The sequence below is a fragment of the Quercus suber genome, unplaced genomic scaffold (genome assembly GCF_002906115.3).
Source record: "Quercus suber isolate HL8 unplaced genomic scaffold, Cork oak 2.0 scaffold_812, whole genome shotgun sequence".
Taxonomy (NCBI): domain Eukaryota; kingdom Viridiplantae; phylum Streptophyta; class Magnoliopsida; order Fagales; family Fagaceae; genus Quercus; species Quercus suber.
The window spans coordinates 214,905-235,159 of record NW_027070244.1 but is presented as its reverse complement, the minus strand read 5'-3'; the positions used below and the strand labels follow the sequence as shown (position 1 = coordinate 235,159).

General features: G+C 38.1%; 1 protein-coding gene across 1 annotated transcript; it reads left to right on the top strand.

Annotated features, from left to right (window-relative positions):
• On the top strand, window positions 1-7,788 carry LOC112040609 (UDP-glycosyltransferase 76E1). Its single transcript, XM_065767485.1, has 2 exons — window positions 1-490; window positions 7,625-7,788. Exons 1-2 carry the CDS (start codon window positions 1-3, stop codon window positions 7,786-7,788), a joined length of 654 nt encoding a protein of 217 aa, XP_065623557.1.
• The last annotated feature ends 12,467 nt before the right edge of the window (window positions 7,789-20,255 follow it).

Here is a 20,255-nt window from a genome sequence, read left to right as displayed (position 1 = left end):
ATGGAGAAGCAAGAAGCTAAAAGTCTTGGCCACCGGTTGGTGCTTGTAGTATATCCATTCCAAGGCCACATAAATCCCATGCTTCAACTTGCCACAATCCTATACACCAAGGGCTTTTCAATCACCATAGCACACCCTCAATTCAACTCTCCCAACCATGAAAATCATCCTGAATTTCACTTTGTATCAATACCAGATGGCTTGTCTAAAACCAATTTCTCACCTTCAAATTTCATGGCCGCGATATCGACTCTTAATAGTAATTGTGAAGCTCCATTTCAGCAATACATGGAGGAGATGATGAAAGTAGAGGATCCACATGATCGGGTTGCCAGTGTTGTTTATGATGGGTTCATGCACTTTGCTCAAGCTGTGGCTAACAATTTGAAACTTCCTGGGATTAATGTGCATACAAGTGCAGCTGCCACCTTGCTTTTGTTTGCAGTCTTTCCTGATGCTCATCATGAGAAAGGCTATATTTCCTTTCCAGGTACGTGTGAATTTGAAAGCTTTAATTTTGGGGTAGACAATTCCTGAAGTGAAAGTGATGGAAAATTTTAGACCCCTTACAACACAACCAGATTGAGTAGCCTAGTTAATTAGCCAAGTTGTTACTTAGTCAAATTAAGCAATTCTAGGTTAAAACAATCAATCAATCGTATCAAGAATATATAGCAGCGGAATAATAAATAACACAAGATATGATCACCCAAGAAAACCAAACCGGTAAAAAACCTGGGGAGGATTTTACCCACCGATCCTCAAGGCAAAACTGAATTCACTATGAAATAATTGAAGTTCATACAAAAGGACTTACAAGCTCCCTGCTCGACTTCCTAATGCTACCTACCAGTAGAACTTACTGACACGACCTCGTGCAAGCTCCGAATCCACGGACTCCTTCTTTCTTGAATTCTTCAATCAGCTACAAGCACTCACGCTTGATATTCTTTAAGCTTCAATGGTAGCAACCAAGTTGATCATCAAGATATTGAAGTAATCTCCATCTAGAAAACCCTAAGCTTTGCGTAAAGAAAAGCTCCTCTAGATCTCACAAGAGATTTACACAAAACAGCAATGTATGAGCAACAACACAACTGGAGCAACTCTAAAAACGTGGCTAGGGTTTTGCCTTATATACCTAAGGCAAAAACATAAAACCCTAAACGTTTAACGAGTTAGGGCTGAGTTGAAAAACTGCAGAAAAATGCAATCTGATCGATTTTCAATCGATCGAATCTATTCTTCGATCGATCGAGCCAGACCGAAATGCCCCAATGCATCTACAGTCTCTCGATTCCAACTTTACAATAATTAAACAACTTTGAGCACACTTTATCAAGACTAAACAGATTGTTTTGATCATGGTTTGCCAATATTACAAATTAGAGTTCTAAATACATAAATTCCTAAACCTTTAGAACCTAACAAACTCCTCCTTTGGCAATCCGTGACAAAATCCTAATTAAAAGCTCAAAGTTTACAAGTAAAAAGCCCTTTACAAAAATAATACTCATAAACTCAAATTCAACCCTAACTACTATCTATCGGTTGCAAGAGTAGACAGCAACTTAGTTGAATCAACCTGTATATTCTTGAAATACTCAACAAAAGCATAAACGCATGTGTGACAGAAAAGAGTAAAACAACAGGTATAACATTCTTGTAAGATTCACACAACACAAAAAAAAGACATATATGAATGAACAACTCATAAATATAAATCAATAACATATATGAATGAACAACTCTTAAATATAAATCAATAAGCAGTGAATCACAAAGCAACAAGAATCAATGAATATAACATGTATATCAATCAATGTTACTCCCCCTAACATGAATATCCCAAAAATGATATACAAAGTGAAGCACCTAGATACAATCTAAAAACTCCACAAGCTCCTCAAAAACAAAAATTCTCCCCCTAACTACAAAAACTCCTCTACAAGTCAAAAACTCCACTCCCCCTTTTTGTGACGAAATGCCAAAGGGCAATCACAAGTCGCCATCAAAAGGAGGTGGTGAGGGTGAATGAAGACGCGCAAAGTCGGCTCGCAAAGCATGAATCTCATCTAGCAAGTCCACCAAAATCTGACCATGAGCCGGCTAAACGGTCATGACAGTCTCCAGGGTACGACGAACATCAAAGTCGACCGAAGGAGGTGGAGGAACATCAGCAGCAGCAGCATCATCACCAACTGGATCAGGAACATCCTCACTAGCAAGACCTGTAGAAGAAGAAGGAGGATGTGCGCTACCAGAAGGCTCAGACCTAGGGTGTTTAGAACCAGCTCGAAGATGAGTAGCCCTCTGTCTAAGAAAAGACGCACTTATGGGAGCAATCACATGAACGGGCTCAGAGGAAGGGAAGCCACTAAGATCAAGATAAAGCAAAATCCTTTGAATAAAAATAGGATGCACAAGAGCATGAGTAGTAGATGAACTCCTATAAACATCGTTCAAAAAACGAAGAAAGAGATGAGGAAAACTAATAGGAGCATCAGTAACCAGGGCGTACAAAAATACACACCTCTTAAGAGGAATAGTGTGAACATGAGAAATGGGCTAGATAGAATGACAGGCTATCCTAAAGAACAGATAGTGCAACCCGGAGAGCTCAACAGAAGTGATCCTAGGATCAAAACCCCACTGGACAGAAGTCCCAGTGATGTAAGACAAGACATCACTCAACTCGGGAGACTCATCATAAGGATAGATAGGATTCTGGACCAAAAGTGTCCCTAGAGCATCAGCCACTACCCGGGGAGTAATGGTGTACTCTATGCCTCATATCCAACTCTATACTAAAGTGTTGGAATCATAGATGCGGATAGAGATGTTCGAAAAGAACTCTCTAATCAAGGTAGAAGGTGGAGGAGGATCAAAAATATCCACCAAGGGTAACCAACCCCAGCGCTCAAAGTTTGCTCTAATGGCAAGATCAAGTTCATCTAAGAGAACAGAACGCTCAGCCCAAATCTTTCTCTTAAGGTTTAGCTTCTCAAAAATCTCTTGGTTTTTCTCACTCGGAAACTTCTCACGGTCAAAAGAAGGAGGGGATGGAGAAGAGGAAGGAATAGTCCTACGGGCTCTAGTCTTCCTAGGCATGATGCTAAGGAAAGGACAGAGACACAAAGAGAAAACCAAAAGACCAAAATAAAAAAAAACCAAGGGCAGACTGCAAGTTAGCACAATAAAAACATATAAAAAAATCTATATGATGCATGAACAATAACAATGTTGTGATGCATGAACTAATGCAGTAAACACAGCTCGAATTAGGTTCAATTTCACAAAATTGGCTCGAATATAGAATTTCTAACAAAAACCAAAAAAAATTGAAAAACCACTTGATATTTTTGAAACAAATTGATGAATTGATCATCACACATTGTTGAAAACAAATTAGAATAACCAATTTCATCAAAACAATAAGCCAATTTCATCAATTAAACCCAATTGAACAAAAATCCCCAATTCGGATCAATTACAAACCCTAGAATTTTCAATTTCTCACAAAACCCAAAATTGATCAAATTAAACAATTAAGAACATGTTTATAGTGTGTCCCCACAAAAACCCATTGATCAATTACACAAAATTAGGCTTAAATCAACAACAATCCCAAAAAGAAAAGGGTCCGAAATTTTGACCATAAATGCATGAAAAATGCATGAAATTTGTAAATAAACTCAAAAAGGAAGGGTAAGATAGACATACCGGCTTGAGGAAAGAGAATTCTGGCAAAAAATCCGGAGGAAAACGACAAAAATTTGAACTATTGAGCTTGCCAAGTCGGAGAGAGAGAAAAGACTTTGAAAAACTTTTGAAAAAGTGTTTGAAAAAGTCAAGAACGGTGTTTTTTTAAAAAAAACTGATTCGCGACTTTCGATTGATCGAAAAATACATTCGATCGATCGAATGAGACAGTCATTTTTCAACAAATTAAAGCACTTTTTCGATCGATCGAAAATCAGAATGGATCGATTGAATTGGGCAAAGGCTCACAAAATTTTGAGAAAAAAACACAGTTTTGAAAAATACAAACCTAATTTTGAAAACAACTTCTCAAAGCATTAAACAACGAAAACACAATGCATGAGTATGAGATTGAATGATTTTTCAAAAACCCAATTTTAATCCCAGTTTCTCCAAAGAAAATTTCAGCCATTATCTTTTTAAATTCTCAAGCAAAAAAAATTGTTTTGCATAATTCTCAAAGTATTTTCAAACTTGGTTGGTTAGACCAAAAACACACACAATAACATGTAGAAAGTTTAACAAAGAATAACTTGTGTAGTGTGTGCAACTAGCAGAAACTTTGAGAAACATGTGAGGTGATATGTGAATAGCAATCAATCAAAAGTCTACACAATCCATCACATAAAATTTAAAAGAAACTATCACCTAAAGAGTTACATCCTATAACTCCCACATCTCCTAGAACAAAAGCTTGCAATCATGTAAGTTTCTTGTATTTTTGCCTTTTTTTTTTTTTTTTTTTTTGGTGAGATGGCATTAAGCCTAATAGTACACACCAATTTTATCATTAAACAATTAAGCCGAAGCAACACCTTATGTTCTTTTTGTGTATGTGCTACACTTTCTCAAGCACAGAATCTTATGATATGCACTAAAGTGTTCATGATTGGCTAATGAACAGTGGTGAGATGGTTATTTATGCATTTCTCAAAAGGATCAAGTCCGACAGTCAAATAACATATGACTTCAAGATCAAGACAAAGTGATAAACACCATAAACATCTTTCCCACACAACATGCACTACAAAACTTCAACTAGTCAAGTGTAATAAATAAGCTCATCAAAGCTAAACAAGTACATAGGACATGATATGTGTAAATAAATTGACCAACCTTGTTTAAAACAAGAAAACAATGTCAAACACATTTTTGCTTTCTCCTTTTCTCCTAGATTTAACATGACCATACCCTTGACAACCAAAACACTGAGCACCCAAAGAATTGTTTGAAGATTGACCTACTTTTTCTCTAGGTTTTTCAAAGTTATTAACCTTAGTGGGATCATTCTTCTTAAAGTTTCTAGGTTCAACAGTGCTTGTACCTCTTGCCCTTCTATTTGTATTTCTCAGAAAGTTTCTAAAATTCTTGGCAAGGTAAGCTATCTCTGTAGCAGAGAGCTATCATCAAATCCACCAGCCTCAACATCATCAACAGACTTAAGAGCCATTGATTTGGATTTGTTTGTTTTGGGTAAGTCAGACTCATAGGACTAAAGAGATCCTACAAGCTCATCAACAAGGATGGAGTCCACATCCTTGCTCTCAGTAATGACAGTCACTTTGGGTCTAAAGTCTTCAGTTAACGATCTAAGTATCTTCCTAACAATTTTAGGTTGATCATAGATTTCACCTAAATTAAAAGCAGAATTAACAATATCATTCAGCTTGGCATAAAATTCATCAAAAGATTCATCATCAGACATCCTAATGCTCTCAAACCTAGAAGTTAATTGCTGCAGTTTGTTTATCTTAACTGCCTTTGTGCCTTCATGCACAGTTTGGAGGATTTTTCAAGCAGTATGAGCAACCTCAACATTAGAGATCCTCTTAAATTCCTCCATAGAAACAGCATTGAAGATGGCATTCATAGCTTTGCTATTGAACCCTGTTGCTTCTTTTTTAGAAGTTTGCCACTCACTCACAAAAGTAGTGGGCTTCTACCATCCGTACTCAACGGAATTCCAAACTCTCTCATCAATGGATTTCAGGAATGCTTTCATCCTTACTTTCTAATAAGCATAGTTATTCCCATCAAAGTGAGGAGGAACAACAAGAGAGTGTCCATGCTCCATGACAACAGGGGTCAAGGATCAGCTAAGAGATCAAAAAATCTCAAACTAAAGAGCTACCTGCTCTGATACCACTTGATGGAAAATTTTAGACCCCTTACAACACAACCAGATTGAGTAGCCTAGTTAATTAGCCAAGTTGTTACTTAGTCAAATTAAGTAATTCTAGATTAAAACAATCAAACAATCACATCAAGAATATATAGCAGGGGAATAATAAATAACACAAGATATGATCACCCAGGAAAACCAAACCGGTAAAAAACCTGGGGAGGATTTTACCCACCGATCCTTAAGGCAAAACTGAATTCACTATGAAATAATTGAAGTTCATACAAAAGGACTTACAAGCTCCCCGCTCGACTTCGTAATGCTACCTACCAGTAGAACTTACTGACACGACCCCGTGAAAGCTCTGAATCCACGGACTCCTTCTTTCTTGAATTCTTCAATTAGCTACAAGCACCCACGCTTGATATTCTTTAAGATTCAATGGTATCAACCAAGTTGATCATCAAGATGTTGAAGTAATCTCCATCTAGAAAACCCTAAGCTTTGTGTAAAGGAAAGCTCCTCTAGATCTCACAAGAGATTTACACAAAACAGCAATGTATGAGCAACAATACAACTGGAGCAACTCTAAAAACGTGGCTAGGGTTTTGCCTTATATACCTAGGGCAAAAACATAAAACCCTAAACGTTTAATGAGTTAGGGCTGAGTTGGAAAACTGCAGAAAAACGCAATCTGATCGATTTTCGATCGATCGAATCTATTCTTTGACCGATCGAGCTAGACCGAAATGCCCCAATGCATCTACAATCTCTCGATTCCAACTTTACAATAATTAAACAACTTTGAGCACATTTTAACAAGACTAAACAGATTGTTTTGATCATGGTTTGCCAATATTACAAATTAGAGTTCTAAATACATAAATTCCTAAACCTTTAGAACCTAACAGAAAGTACTTTAATTAAGTTCTTCAATTAAATTTAAACACATTTCTGAATTGAATTTAATTGTCTTTAGAAATTATAAATTGTATTTTAATAGTCAATAAAACAATGTATTTGAATTGAGTTATTCAATGGTACAGAGCATGCTTAATTCTGCTAAGGGAAAAACTGTGGTAACATAGTATACAGTACTATTGAAAAAGGCTAACAAAAATTGAAAGCATGGTGTCTAGGGTTATACCAAATATTTGATGAGTTTATTCAACATATTAGAATTGATTAACTTGATTTTAATTTGGTACTTTATATGAGAAAGATAGGTTTTCTGAAGCTATTGTAATTTTTTTTTCTTCTCATATTGTATACTTGAAGCAGAACAAATTGGAGAAAATCAAAATACTTGAGTAAGAAATTTTATCTTGGATAGGGGTAGTCACTTTGGGATCCAAGTTTTGACAAGGAATTTTAACTGGGAATTAGGAATTATTCTTCTATCTTGACATAAACATTTGATAAACGGTTAAGTAACTTAACTCTGTATATAATTCTAATTCAACCGGTATGAATATGTGGAGTTCACTATATAAGTTCATAGATAATCCAAGGCAATAGATCACATTTGTATGAAACGTAGAATTGTCAACTAACAGTTCCATATGGGCTTCTAATCCCTTTTTTCATGTGTCTAGATTAAAAAAAAATTTAAAAATGCTCTTTTTTGGTAATAGATATAACATAATTTAAATTTACAACATCCTTTTTTAATTTTTATAATAATTGTTCTTTATTATCATGTCATGACATTAATATTTTTTTTTTCTTTTTATGTTACAGAAAGTCTGGCTCAAGCCCCAATGCCTGAGCTTCAGTCCCTTGATCTTAAGGGCCTACTAGGATCCACAAAAATCCCAATTCCCATATTGGAGCTGAGAGCCATAGTGACAGATACAACAAAAAAAAGCCTCAACAATAATAGTGAACACAATGCACTTCCTTGAACAACAAACACTGACAAAGGTTCAAGAACATTTCTCATCTCTAGTTTTTTCCTTGGGCTCTGGTGGGATTGACGAACTTAACTTCTCTAGACGACTTCATCCAAACCAACGAGGCAGACACTAACCAAGTGCTTCTGACGAGATGAGTCACATTACTGACGAAGGAAAAGAAGTCATTCAATGCGGTCAGATAAATGCCTCGAATGGTTATAGGGACAACTATACAGACCGTTGGAAGCTCATTAAAGCTCACATCATTGACCAGGAGGTGTTACCAACAGAGACATTAAAACCACATTAACAGCCACAACAGCTAGGGGTTGTGGAAACATATATAAAGCCCTTACAGCATCAATACAAGGTACATAGACACACTTAGAAATATTTCTTTCTCTATTACATTACGTTATTCTTTCCCAAAGAATTTCCTTATACTGACTTTGGCATCGGAGATGTTGTAGCAGGTACCACACCGATGACCATTCTAAGGAAGCTACCTTTCCACTTCTACAATCACAATGATGAGGGCTTGGCTCCATCTGGACGCACTTACTTTAACTGACGAGTTTGCACTTCATTAGTTTGGCATCGCCTGTAGGAATGACATTTTCATATTTAGATTCGAAAACACAGTTTCCATCAACTTCTATATTCAGATAGAGTCCAACTAAGATCCAACAGTCTTAGCTCAACAAGTCTAGGCTCTTGTAGCCACCGTTAAAGAGCTCACCAGGCAAAATCAGGAAATGAAATTACTACTTCAACAGGAGGAGAACCGGTCCAGAGCCAACCAGGAGGATGAGGGAGATAGTCATAGAAGAAGTGACCGTTGAAGGCCAACTACTCCATATAAACAGAACTCAGATCTTCTTCAAAAGATAAGGAAGGAAATGGACGAGCTGAGGAACACCATCAAGGAGGAAACGGACCGAAGTCTGGATAGAATGATCAGGGCCATAGATTCACCTTTCACTATGGCGGTCCTAGAATGTCCAATGCCGTCGAAATTCTGACTGCCTCAACTTGAGCCGTTTGACGAGCTCAAGGACCCCCAGGACCACCTCAACACCTTCAAAATGATGCTAGGCCTTCAACAGCCCCCTGACGAGATACTGTGTTGTTCCTTCCCCACCACTCTCAAAGGAGCAGTAAGGGAATGGTTCCCAAAGTTGCCAACATCGTCCATCGACAACTTTGAGCAGTTGAGTAACGCCTTGCGCCACTTCATCAGAGGGCAATGCCCTAAGAGGCCAGTGGACCACTTGCTCACCATTAGACAAGGGGAGAAAGAAACCCCAAGGTTGTATGTGAAACTTCTCACTCAGGAAACTCTAGAGGTAGACGAAGTTGACGACAAGGATTGCCAGTTTCACAAGAATTACGACCACTATGCAAAAGATTGCCGAGACCTAAAGACACAGATAAAGGAATTGATACGGAAAGGGAAACTGCAGAAATATGTAAAGAAGAGGAAGTTTAGCAAGTTTAGAGACGGAATCAAAAACCAGCACAAGTCTTCGCCCAGAGACGAAGACCATACGTTCCAACCTCCGTAGAATATAATCGGGGAGATAAAGACAATTGTAGGAGGGCCATTCACAAGCGGGTCATTCAAATCCTTCAAAAAAGCATGTTAGAAGCAAGTGAACAACGTCCAAATGACACCCCCATATAAGTAGAGACGGATAGACGAACCAGGACATGTCCTTTAACGAGGAAGATGCTAGGGGAGTGAAGTAGCCATATAACGATCCCTTAGTCATAACGCTCACAATAGAAGGATTCAATACCTAAAGGATCCTCGTTGACAATGGTAGCTCCACAGACATCATCTACCTTCCCACTTTTCAGCAGCTGAAGCTAGAGCCACGGAGTCTATGCCCATTCGATTCCCCTCTCATCAGTTTCAGTGGAGACAGAGTATATCCCAAAGGCATAGTAATGTTGACAATAACAATGGGAACCCACTCAAGGCAGTTGACCTGTCAGTTAGACTTCCTAATGGAGATTGCCCCTCATCTTACAATGTGATTATTGGGAGGCCCACGCTCAACCGATGGAAGGCAGCCACGTCCACCTATTGCCTAAAGGTAAAGTTCCTAACAGAGAACGATGTGGGCAAAGTGAAAGGAGATCAAGTATTAGCTAGGGAATGCTACCAAGCAGTGCTAGCTGCAAAAGAAAACCATACCTAGATGATCAAAGAAAAGGAGGAAGATAAAGTGGAAACCCTAGAAACAGTGGAGTTGGTTGAAGGCGAGGCAACCAGGATGACAAGAATTGGGACAACGCAAAGTCCCGAGATGAGATCAAGGCTCATCCAGTTCCTTAAGGAAAACCTGGCCGTCTTCGCATGGAGTCACGAGCACATGCCAGTCATACCTCTAGAAGTCATTCAACATAAGTTGAATGTGGACCCGGAGAGAAAGCTCGTCTAGTAAAAACGAAGAGTCTTCACCCCGGAATGAAATCAAGCAGTTACAGACGAGGTTAACAAACTATTGTCAGCAGGCTTTATCCACGAAGTCTACTATCCTGACGGGCTTGCAAACGTTGTCCTAGTGAAGAAAGCGAATGGGAAATGGAGAATGTGCGTGGACTTCATGTACTTGAACAAAGCTTGCCCAAAAGATAGTTTCCCTCTACCAATGATAGACCAGCAAGTGGATTCTACAGCCGAGCATAAATTACTGACGTTCATAGATTCTTTTTCAGATACAACCAGATAAAAATGGCTGAAGAAGATTAGGAAAAAACTGCTTTCATCACAAGTCAAGGGCTCTATTGCTATAAGGTGATACCCTTTGGACTAAAGAATGCGAGAGCAACTTACCAGAGGTTAGTGAACAAAATGTTCAACAAGAAAATTCTTGGCCCTTTGCATAATGGGGAATCGACATCATTGGCCCGTTGCCTCAAGGAAAAGGACAGGTAAAATTCCTACTAGTCGTCGTTGATTACTTCACAAAGTGGGTCGAAGCAGAGGCCTTAGAAACCATCATCGAAGCCAATCCAGAACTTCGTGTGGAAGAACATCATTTGCAAGTTTCGGATTCCACGGACGATCATATCAGACAATAGGCGGCAGTTCGACAGCCAAAGTTTTAGAGACTTTTGTTTAGGCCTAAGGATCAAGAACCAATACAGGTCCCCAAGGCATCCACAGGCAAACAGACAGACGGAGGTGACAAATCGGAAGCTACTTAAGATTATCAAAGCCAAATTAGACGATGCAAAGGGTGCCTGGACAGAAGAATTGCCCAACGTCTTATGGGCCTATAGGACCACAGCAAGAATGCCAACAGGAGAAACCCCCTTCAGACTCACCTATGGCACCGAGGCAGTGATCCCGGTCAAGGTTGGAATTAGCAGCATCAGGCGAGAGATGTTCCACGAAGAGAATAATAACAACCAGCTATGAGTAAACCTGGATTATCTAGACGAAGTGAGAGAGAAAGCCTCTGACAAGATAACAAAGTACCAACAGAAGATAGCTGAGTACTACAACAAGAGGGTGAAGCTCAAACGACTTGACATAGGAGACCTCGTCCTACGCAAGGTTACCCTAGCAACCAAAGATTCTGCCCAAGGAAACTTAGCCCCACATGGGAAGGACCCTACCGGGTCGTCCATTACTCTAGACGAGGCAGTTATCACCTGGAGACCCTGGACGGACAGAGACTCCTGTGACCATGGAACATTGAGCACTTGAAGAAATGCCACCAATAGATGTAACGGACAGTTGTACTCATTCTTGAAAGCAATAAAAAGAATTATTCAATCGATATCTTAATGAGAACAGATTTTGTAATGTGAAAATCGCCCAAAAATGGATAAGTAACAAGATTCTACCTAGATAGATGTAAGTTACTGACGAAGCCACAAGAATGACAAGATCCCTAAAAGGATGTAAGTCACAAAAAGAAGAAAAAAAATGGCTAAGTAATAAGATTCCGCCTAGACGGATATAAGTACTGATGAAGCCACTAGAATGACAAGATCCTTAAAATGGTGTAAGTCACAAAAAGAAGAAAAAAAATAACTAAGCAACAAGATTTCACCTAAACAGACACAAGTTACTGACGAAGCCAAAAGACAAGATGCTACTCAAATGCATACCAGAAAACAAGGCCACAAAGAGAGAACATCCTTCAAAAAAGGCTTAGGGCTGAATCTGAGCTCTCAACCAGTTCACCAAAACCCTCAACAAGAACCATTGAGATGGTATGAGTCGCGTAGACAAAACAAGTTGTTGACGAAGAAAGTCACAACTAAAAACTTCTTACTAAGTACAAAGCATTGACGCAGAAAGGAAAACTACAGGAACAAAAACCAAAAGCAAGTAAGTATACAACTGCTAATTTAGTTTAAGCCCAAAAATGGCAAGCAGTTACCATTGTTTTTACATCTAAACCAAAGACCCATAAACACTGGGCTAAGGACATTGTCCTCAAAGCAAATTAAAAAGAAAAAATTGTTATGAAATTAGACTTACAAAAGGCCCAAAACATAACGGGCACCTAAAAAAAAAAAAAACAAGAGTAACCGGTTCAGGCGTTCTCAACTAGATCGTCACCAGCGGGAGGAGGAAGAGCACTCTCAGGGGCATCACCATCAAGGGCTGTGGAGTGGGAGGCCTCGTCAACTGCCATCTCCTTATCTACTTCTTCAAGGTCCGAGTTCTCCAGATCTACTCTAGAAGGGTGCTTGATGAAATACCGCCTTAAGAGCTCAAACCCTTTGAAGTACCAGCTGAAGAGCACAGTATTGTACTCTTCCGTCTGTTGGAAAACCCTCAATGGCCTTAGTAGCTATGGTTTCGATCTTCTCCTTGGCAACCAGGAGTTGCTCATCCTTCTCCAAAGTCACCTGCCGTTCAGCCCTAAGATCGTTACTCAGGGTTTTGGCCTTTTCCTTGGCATGGTTAGCTTCGTCCATGGTAGTTATCAAATCCTTCTTCAACTTCGAGTTTTCTGCCTCGAAGGCCGACACCCGAGACACAGTAGACTCGACCTTGGCCTCTTGAGTAAGATACTCTAAGGTAAGGTGAAGACTCCCCCCAGCACCTAGGAGAAAAAAATCATAAAAATAATAATAATAAATAAAGAAGAAGAAGAGAAGAAATACTTAGGGTACACGGACGTGATTTCATAAGCACTCTTACTAAAATCAAGGGTAGTTTTTGGCCCATCAGGAATGTACGTTTTTGGCCCATCAGGAATGTACATTGAATGCAACTGCAAATCTAAAATCCACAATCTTACCTGTAAAATTATGATTCTCAAAATAAAAAACCTGTAAAATTATAATAAATGCAAAGAAATTTACAAAGTCAGTCGTACATACGAACATCATAGAAATTTCAATTTATTGTTTCCATAATCCCATAATCGAATAACACATGTTTATAATTGTGACCATCACAAAAATGCAACATTAAAATCAAGAAAAACAATAATCTCACTCTTGTTCAAAGTAGAAAATGTCAGGAAAGAAAAGAAATATGACAATAATCAAAATAAGGGATGGAGTCCAACTTTAAATATTTCCACTCAGACAAATTGTACCCACCTTTGTGGGTATAATCAACCTACGGACATAAACACAAATCCACCTATCCCTATGCCTACCAAAAGCACACAAGCAATTTCCTAATTAGTCCTATGACATTAGAAATGAGCTCTAGCTCAAGTCATACTTCTCCTATAATAATGCGATAGAGAGGGTCAAATCATGGATTCAAACCTCACTAGGTTCATTTGTATCCTACTAAAAAAAGGTTCACTTGTATCTTACAAATCAAAGACAGACAAGGAGGTGATCACAACAATAGAGCACCTTGAAACACCACCAGACTCATAAAAAAAATATAATTATTTGGCTTGCCGTCTTTCATGAAATACGCTAATATAGAATCAATGTTAATATCCACCCTCTAGCAATCTTATTATTAAGCTTCTATTTTCAAGTCTTCCCCAATCCATAAAATTGAAAAGACGCATTAATCAAAGTGATAAAGGAAAACTTCCTTGCGCTATAGTCAAGCTGATAGACATAATGCTTGTATAAAAATGCCAAGCTCACAAATTATGTGGCAGCACCCTCTATCTGTAAGGGCACATTCTAGAGATTTCTAACAGCTTTAACCTGCAACTCTATAAAACTTAGATGTAAATTACACTCAGTTAAGACAATACAATCTCCCCCCAACCTACCAAAAGTGTATATTGTTTAGATATGCAAAATGGGAATTGGAACATCATATGCCACTTAACATGGATCATGAGTTGGAATGAAAACCCAAAACTAAAATCACATCAGAAGTACCAAAGGATATAGGACAAATACATGGCAAAAAAAAAAAAAAAACCAAGGAAGAAAAAAAATAACACCAACCAAATACACTCACTTGGTGAAGACCGACTAAGAGTCCGTTTGGATACAGCTAAAAACTGAAAACTGAAAATTGAATACTGAAAACACTGTAGCAGAATAATTTTTAAATGTGTGAATAGTATTGTGAGACCCATTTTTAATGAAAAATTGCTAAAAAGTGATATTTATGGGTCTGTAAACAGTGCACAAATGCACTGTTCACGGTTGAAAAGTCAGCCTTTGCGGCTGAAGAAAAAGAAAAAAAAAAAAAAAAAAAAAAACTGAATGCGTTTTGCACCCAGATGTGGACGCAAAACGCAATACCCAAACAGGTACTAAGCCTCTATAGAGATCCACATTTTTAAGCAAATCCGTACAAAGTGATTCAGGGATACTCTTCTTGGTATTATAATGCTTTCCAATGGTCGTGAGAGTATCTCTAAAGAATCCATTAGAAAAAATTAGACAATGAAAAGCTAGTATGCAACATGATAGCTTTGTTAAGCATTATATAGGAAAATCGTTTTCTCATTATGAATCAAAGTTCCTATTATATAGAGTGTGTAAATGAAAAGTTCATGGAAACTTATTTCCCCAAAGCTAAGAATCAATGAAGACAAATTTACTTGTGATGACACCATTTTTCCATGAACAGAGAAGATAATTCAACAGCGTCCCACACTATCCCCTGTACACCAGAAACTAAACCGTCATCTTGCTTGGTCAGCATACGTTGAAGTGCATGACCGAATTCATGGAACACAGTCACCACCTGCCAAAAATTCATTAATGTATCTGACAACAAATAATATTTAAAACTTCAAAACCCCAACAATCCAAAAATTTCCATTATTTTTACAATCTTAGAAATTATAGGTTGTTGTACCACAACCAAAAGCTAATGTAATTGGGTTTACCAACCTCCTCAAATGTAAGTAGGGATGGTATATTCCCCATTGGTGGTATTAGATTGTACACCAGGTGGGCAATTGGCAACCTAGCAAAGCATCCATCACGTGACATAACACTACTTCGATCAAAAACTCCTACTGTCCAGGCACCATCCTCTTTTTGGGGTGGTTTAGCATATATATGGATCCACAGAGAAGTATGCAATAAGATTACACGAAGAATCATAGATACGGTAGAATTCAACTTGAGTGTGCCAAACCTAAAAATAACAGCTATATATTAATGAGATATGATAGTAAATAGAGCACAACACGATGCAACAACTTTTTTTAAGTATGAGGTAAATTAAATAAAATACCAGAGCAACATCCTTACCTAGCTTAATATCTATTCCAAACAATGTATTTGAAAGGTTGAAAAGACCCTTCCAAACATTTGGCCAAGAGAAATATTCGAATGCCTCTTCTTGTAGAATACAAAATCAAGAAACACATAATACCATGCTGGAGTTTTTAAAAAAACATAATGAAATGGAGTGGATAGATAATAAAAAAATGAAAATGAATAGAATAAAATAGTGAACTTTCTCTGCTGTGTGTGTTTTCAGGTTTATAAAAGAAAAAATGGAAAGGAAAAAAATATATTTTACATTTACACCCTTCATCTGTTACTTAAAATAGAGATACATTCAGTATTTTACCTCCAAAGGAATTGAAGGAATATTCTTCAAGAGTTCCTTTCAATACATTCCATCTTATTCCTATCCCCTCTTAAATGGAATGTGCATTTCTTCAGGCAAAGTAACAAGAAAGAAAGAATTTGGCAACATTTAAAGTATTACACATTCAAGTAAATATATTTATTTTATATATATATAAGTACATAATACATACATTAGACAGTAGTCCATAACCTTTGGCAAAGAGAAACATAGATGTTACTTTTTCTATAAAATACAAAAGAAAGAAACACCCAAACTTCTTCAAGCAAGTAACAAGAAATCAAATTTTGGAAACATTTAAAATATACTTAATCAAATACATATAATACTATTTTAAAACACCATATCTAACATAAATCTAACCCAAAATATATTTTTGAGTAAATTACATAAGCCTACCTTGAGGTTTGAACTAATACCAATTAAGTCCATAGTATTTAAAATTTGACCATTTCAGTCCATAAAGCCAGATGGTGTTAAAGGCCGTTAGTCACTTTTTACTCTCTCTCTCTCTCTCTCTCTCTCTCTCTCTAGCAGACCTCTCTTCTCTCTCTGACCTTTCTTTTTCCTTCTCCTCTATCTTTTTCCCCCCTCCTCTTCTTGTGTCTCTTGCATCTTTGATTTCTATTTTCTTTCTTCTTTGCAGTGGCTCGCATCTCTCTTTGATTTCTATTTTCTTTCTTTCTTCTTTGCGGTGGCATTGTGGTGTGGGTTTACTAATTTCTCCTCTCTCTTCATCTTTGCAATGGCACTGTGGTGGTGGGTTTGCTTTGCTGATTTCTCCTCTCTTTGCCTTTGCAGTGACGCTATGGTGGGTTCACGGTGGTTGTGGGTCACTGGTCACTAGAGGAGGGTTTTGGTTTGTTGTGGGTTTTTATTATTTATTTATTTGGTTTTTGTTGTGGTTTTGGTTTATGGGGTGGTTTTGGATCACCGGAGGTGGGTTTTGGTTTGTGGTGGATATGTTGTTGGGTGATTGTGGGTTTCATTATGGTAGTGGTGGTGGTGGTGGTGGTGGTGGTGGTGGTTTGTTGCAAGTTTTTTGGGTTTTGCTGCAAGATTTTGGTTTTGTTACTATGGATTTGGTTGAGTTTTGTTATGGGTTTCTCTTGGGTTTTTGGTGGTGGTGGATTTCTTTGTGCAATGGTTGTCGGCTCTGTTGTGGTGGTGGGTTTTTTTTTTTTTTTGGGTTTTTTGGGTTTGTGTTTTGTTGGAGGATTTTGGTTTTGCTACTATGAGTTTGGATGAGTTTTGGTATGGGTTTCTTTGAGGTTGTTAGTTGGCTATGGTGGTGGTTGCTGTGGATTTGAGGTTAGAGAGAGTGTGTGTGCACAGAGAGAAGAGTTTGTGAAGAGACAGGTTTGAGAGGGGAGAAAAATTGACTAATAGAGAATTAACGGCGTGTATGGACTTAGTTGGGATCAGGGACTAAGCTGGTCGATTTTGAATTTTCTTGAACTTGGTTAGTATTAACCCAAACCTTAGAGGGAGTTGGTGAAATTTACCCTATATTTTTTATATATACACCAACAATGACAAAGTCCTAGCCACCTGAGATCAACTATAGATCCTAAAAAACTATTTGGGTCAACCATATGCATCCAATAAAGGGCGCCATAAAATTTTCAACTATAGAGAGAATTTCAAAGAAATGGTTGGCAAACATAATATATATATATATATAGCATCATGACCCCGAAAAGTGCTTGGAATTCCAAGGACAAAGTCCATGCTAAGATCCTCCCAAGGAGTATGAGATACCGGTATTGGCGTGTGAAAGCTCAAAAATGTGTCGAAAACACAAGAACTGTTTAGAACCCCAAATTAAAGTTACGGCTTGGTTAATTTTACACTAACTTAATACTAAGTGCGGAATAGTGTAAACACAATCGTATAAGCAAGACAACTACTTTAATCCACATTTAAATCAACACAGCAATAAAAATGAAATGAACAAGAGTAAGGAAGAGAGATGCAAACACAGATAACACCGAGACGTGTTATCGAAGAGAAAACCGAAGAACTCGGCAAAAAACCTCTCCGCTGCCCTCGAAGTGGAAATCGATCCACTAGACAATTAGTTGGGATACATGGGTTAGCAAGAGACCCTCCGAGCCTAATCTACCCAATGTACCTAAGCCCTCCAAGCTTTTACTCCAACAAGGCTTCTCGAAACCGTGTCTTGTCTAGCTCTCTGGATCCCGCAACAAGCTCCATGTTGCATCTGCCATCTTTGGCTTCTTCCAATGCTTCCTAGTAGCACCAAAACTCCACTTGACACTCTCAAAAGGTGTTGTAAGTGTTTGGGCTATCAACCACTCAATGGTATAGAAATGGAGAGATAGGAGATGAGAAAATTTCCAAAACAAATGTATAGAGGATTGTGGATATAACAATCTCTAATTCTCAAGGTGTTTGGCTAAGATTTTCTCTCAAAAGCTCTCCTTTACATTTGTGGGTAATATGGGTATAAATAGGGTAGGCACAGAAAATGTGTATTAGACTGGACAGGCTGGCAGAACAAAATGCTTCGCAGGTGTCTCGCGGGAAGGCCTTACCTGTGAGATACTCGCGAGACACAGCTGTCTCCATTTGGCCTGACTCGCCGCATTCCAGCATGTGTAGGGCACATTAGTTACTTCGCGGGATGCTAAGTCGCAAGCTACTCGCGAAAAAACTTCATTCTTCAATTGCTTGAGTCTTCATGCTCTTTCTCTCCAACACACAACCCTTACAATGAAATCCCACAATAAATACAAGGTACAAATGATTGAATAAAATTACAATCAAATTTAGCACGGAATAAAAGCCAACAAAACAGTTAGTTGTAAATAACAACTTTACAATCTCCCCCTTTGGCTATTCCATGACAAAACCCCTAAAACAGACTCTAGACTTAAACGTGAGTTTGGGAATAGTGGTAAAACTCACTCACACCTATCTAGAAACTGTGAAGCACTTGCATGTATAAGCCTGTTACTTGAAACACTTGCACACAAACAAAACTTTCATTAAACTTATGACAAGTTAAACTCAAGGTATGTATATGAGCAAGTAAAGTGCGATCAAGTTTGTAAACACAGTAAAACATGTAAGCATATCTTGATCAAACAAAAATAGTCATTCAAAAAGACTACAATGAACATTTAGCAAGTAAATGCTCATCTGGACACGCAATGCAATTAAGAAAAATCCCTAGGATCGATTGCATGTCCAACACTCAACCAATGCAAAATACATTAAGTGTTTGCATCTAGGATACAGGATCCTACTTGGGCACAAGAGTGAGGTACTTAAGACATATTATCAATATCTTAAAAGTACAAGAAAATGCTACAAAAGTATTGAGATAATCATAAAATACCTGAAATTAAACTGAAATAAAAATAGTATTTAAGCTTTAAACAAAAACAGTAATAGTAAAAAACTGCAATTATAAAAACTAAAATAAACATAAGTAAACTATCTATGAACCAACAACCAATGCTTATAAGTCTAAACCTATGCTCCCTCTACCACTATGCAAGCTCTTTCGTAGCTCCCCCTTTTTGACTGGAATGGCCAAAGAGGCTAGAACTGATCAGACTCTAAATCTGATCCATGAGCCGTGAACAAGTCACTGATCTGGGAAGATAATGTAGTGATCTATCCCTGGATGTATGCAAACTAGGTCGCGGTGTGCTGCACATGGGAGTCAAGAACTGAAGACATATGGTCCATCTTAGCTAGTAGTTGATCAAGTCTGTCTACGCCTCGTGCTGGTGTAGAAGATGATGGTTGTGCTTAAGTTTCTGGAGCATAAGTGAACCTATCAATCTCCTCATCTATATCTCCTTCCTCCTGCTCAACTCATAGTTATGGTATGGTATGCACACCGGTCTTAGATCCCTTGATATGAGCTATGCTCCTAATGACTATGTGTGCACCAATGGGATAGTCCCTCTGAACCACAATGAGACCACTCGGAAGTTTCAACTTTTTCTTCGCAATGAGTCCCATAATCAATGTGGGGCATTACAGTCCTTAAATTCTGCTTTTCAATGCTCTTCTTCAGAATGTGGAAGATGTGGCTACATATATCAATCTCCTTGTGAGTAAAAAGGTCATAGAGAAACCTCGTCCTTGGAGCTGATAGTGTGGTGAGGTTGGTGACTAGATACAAGCTATGGATCATCACATAACTCAACGTCCTTATCTCTAGAGAAAATTGGATTGTATCCATTGATGATTTCTTTGGTGAACCACCAAGAATCTTTATCATTTCCTCAGTAGACCCCAATCTTTCTTTATATTGGATTGACATTGGCTGAAAGGGAGGATGAATTTCCAAAAATTTTTGAATACTATCCCTTGTGATCATGAACTCCTTGTGCCTCACCCAACAAACTCTATTGTCATCTTCCACAATAGCATTTGAGAAAAATTCTCGAACGATCTTTGAGTACACAACCCTAATCGG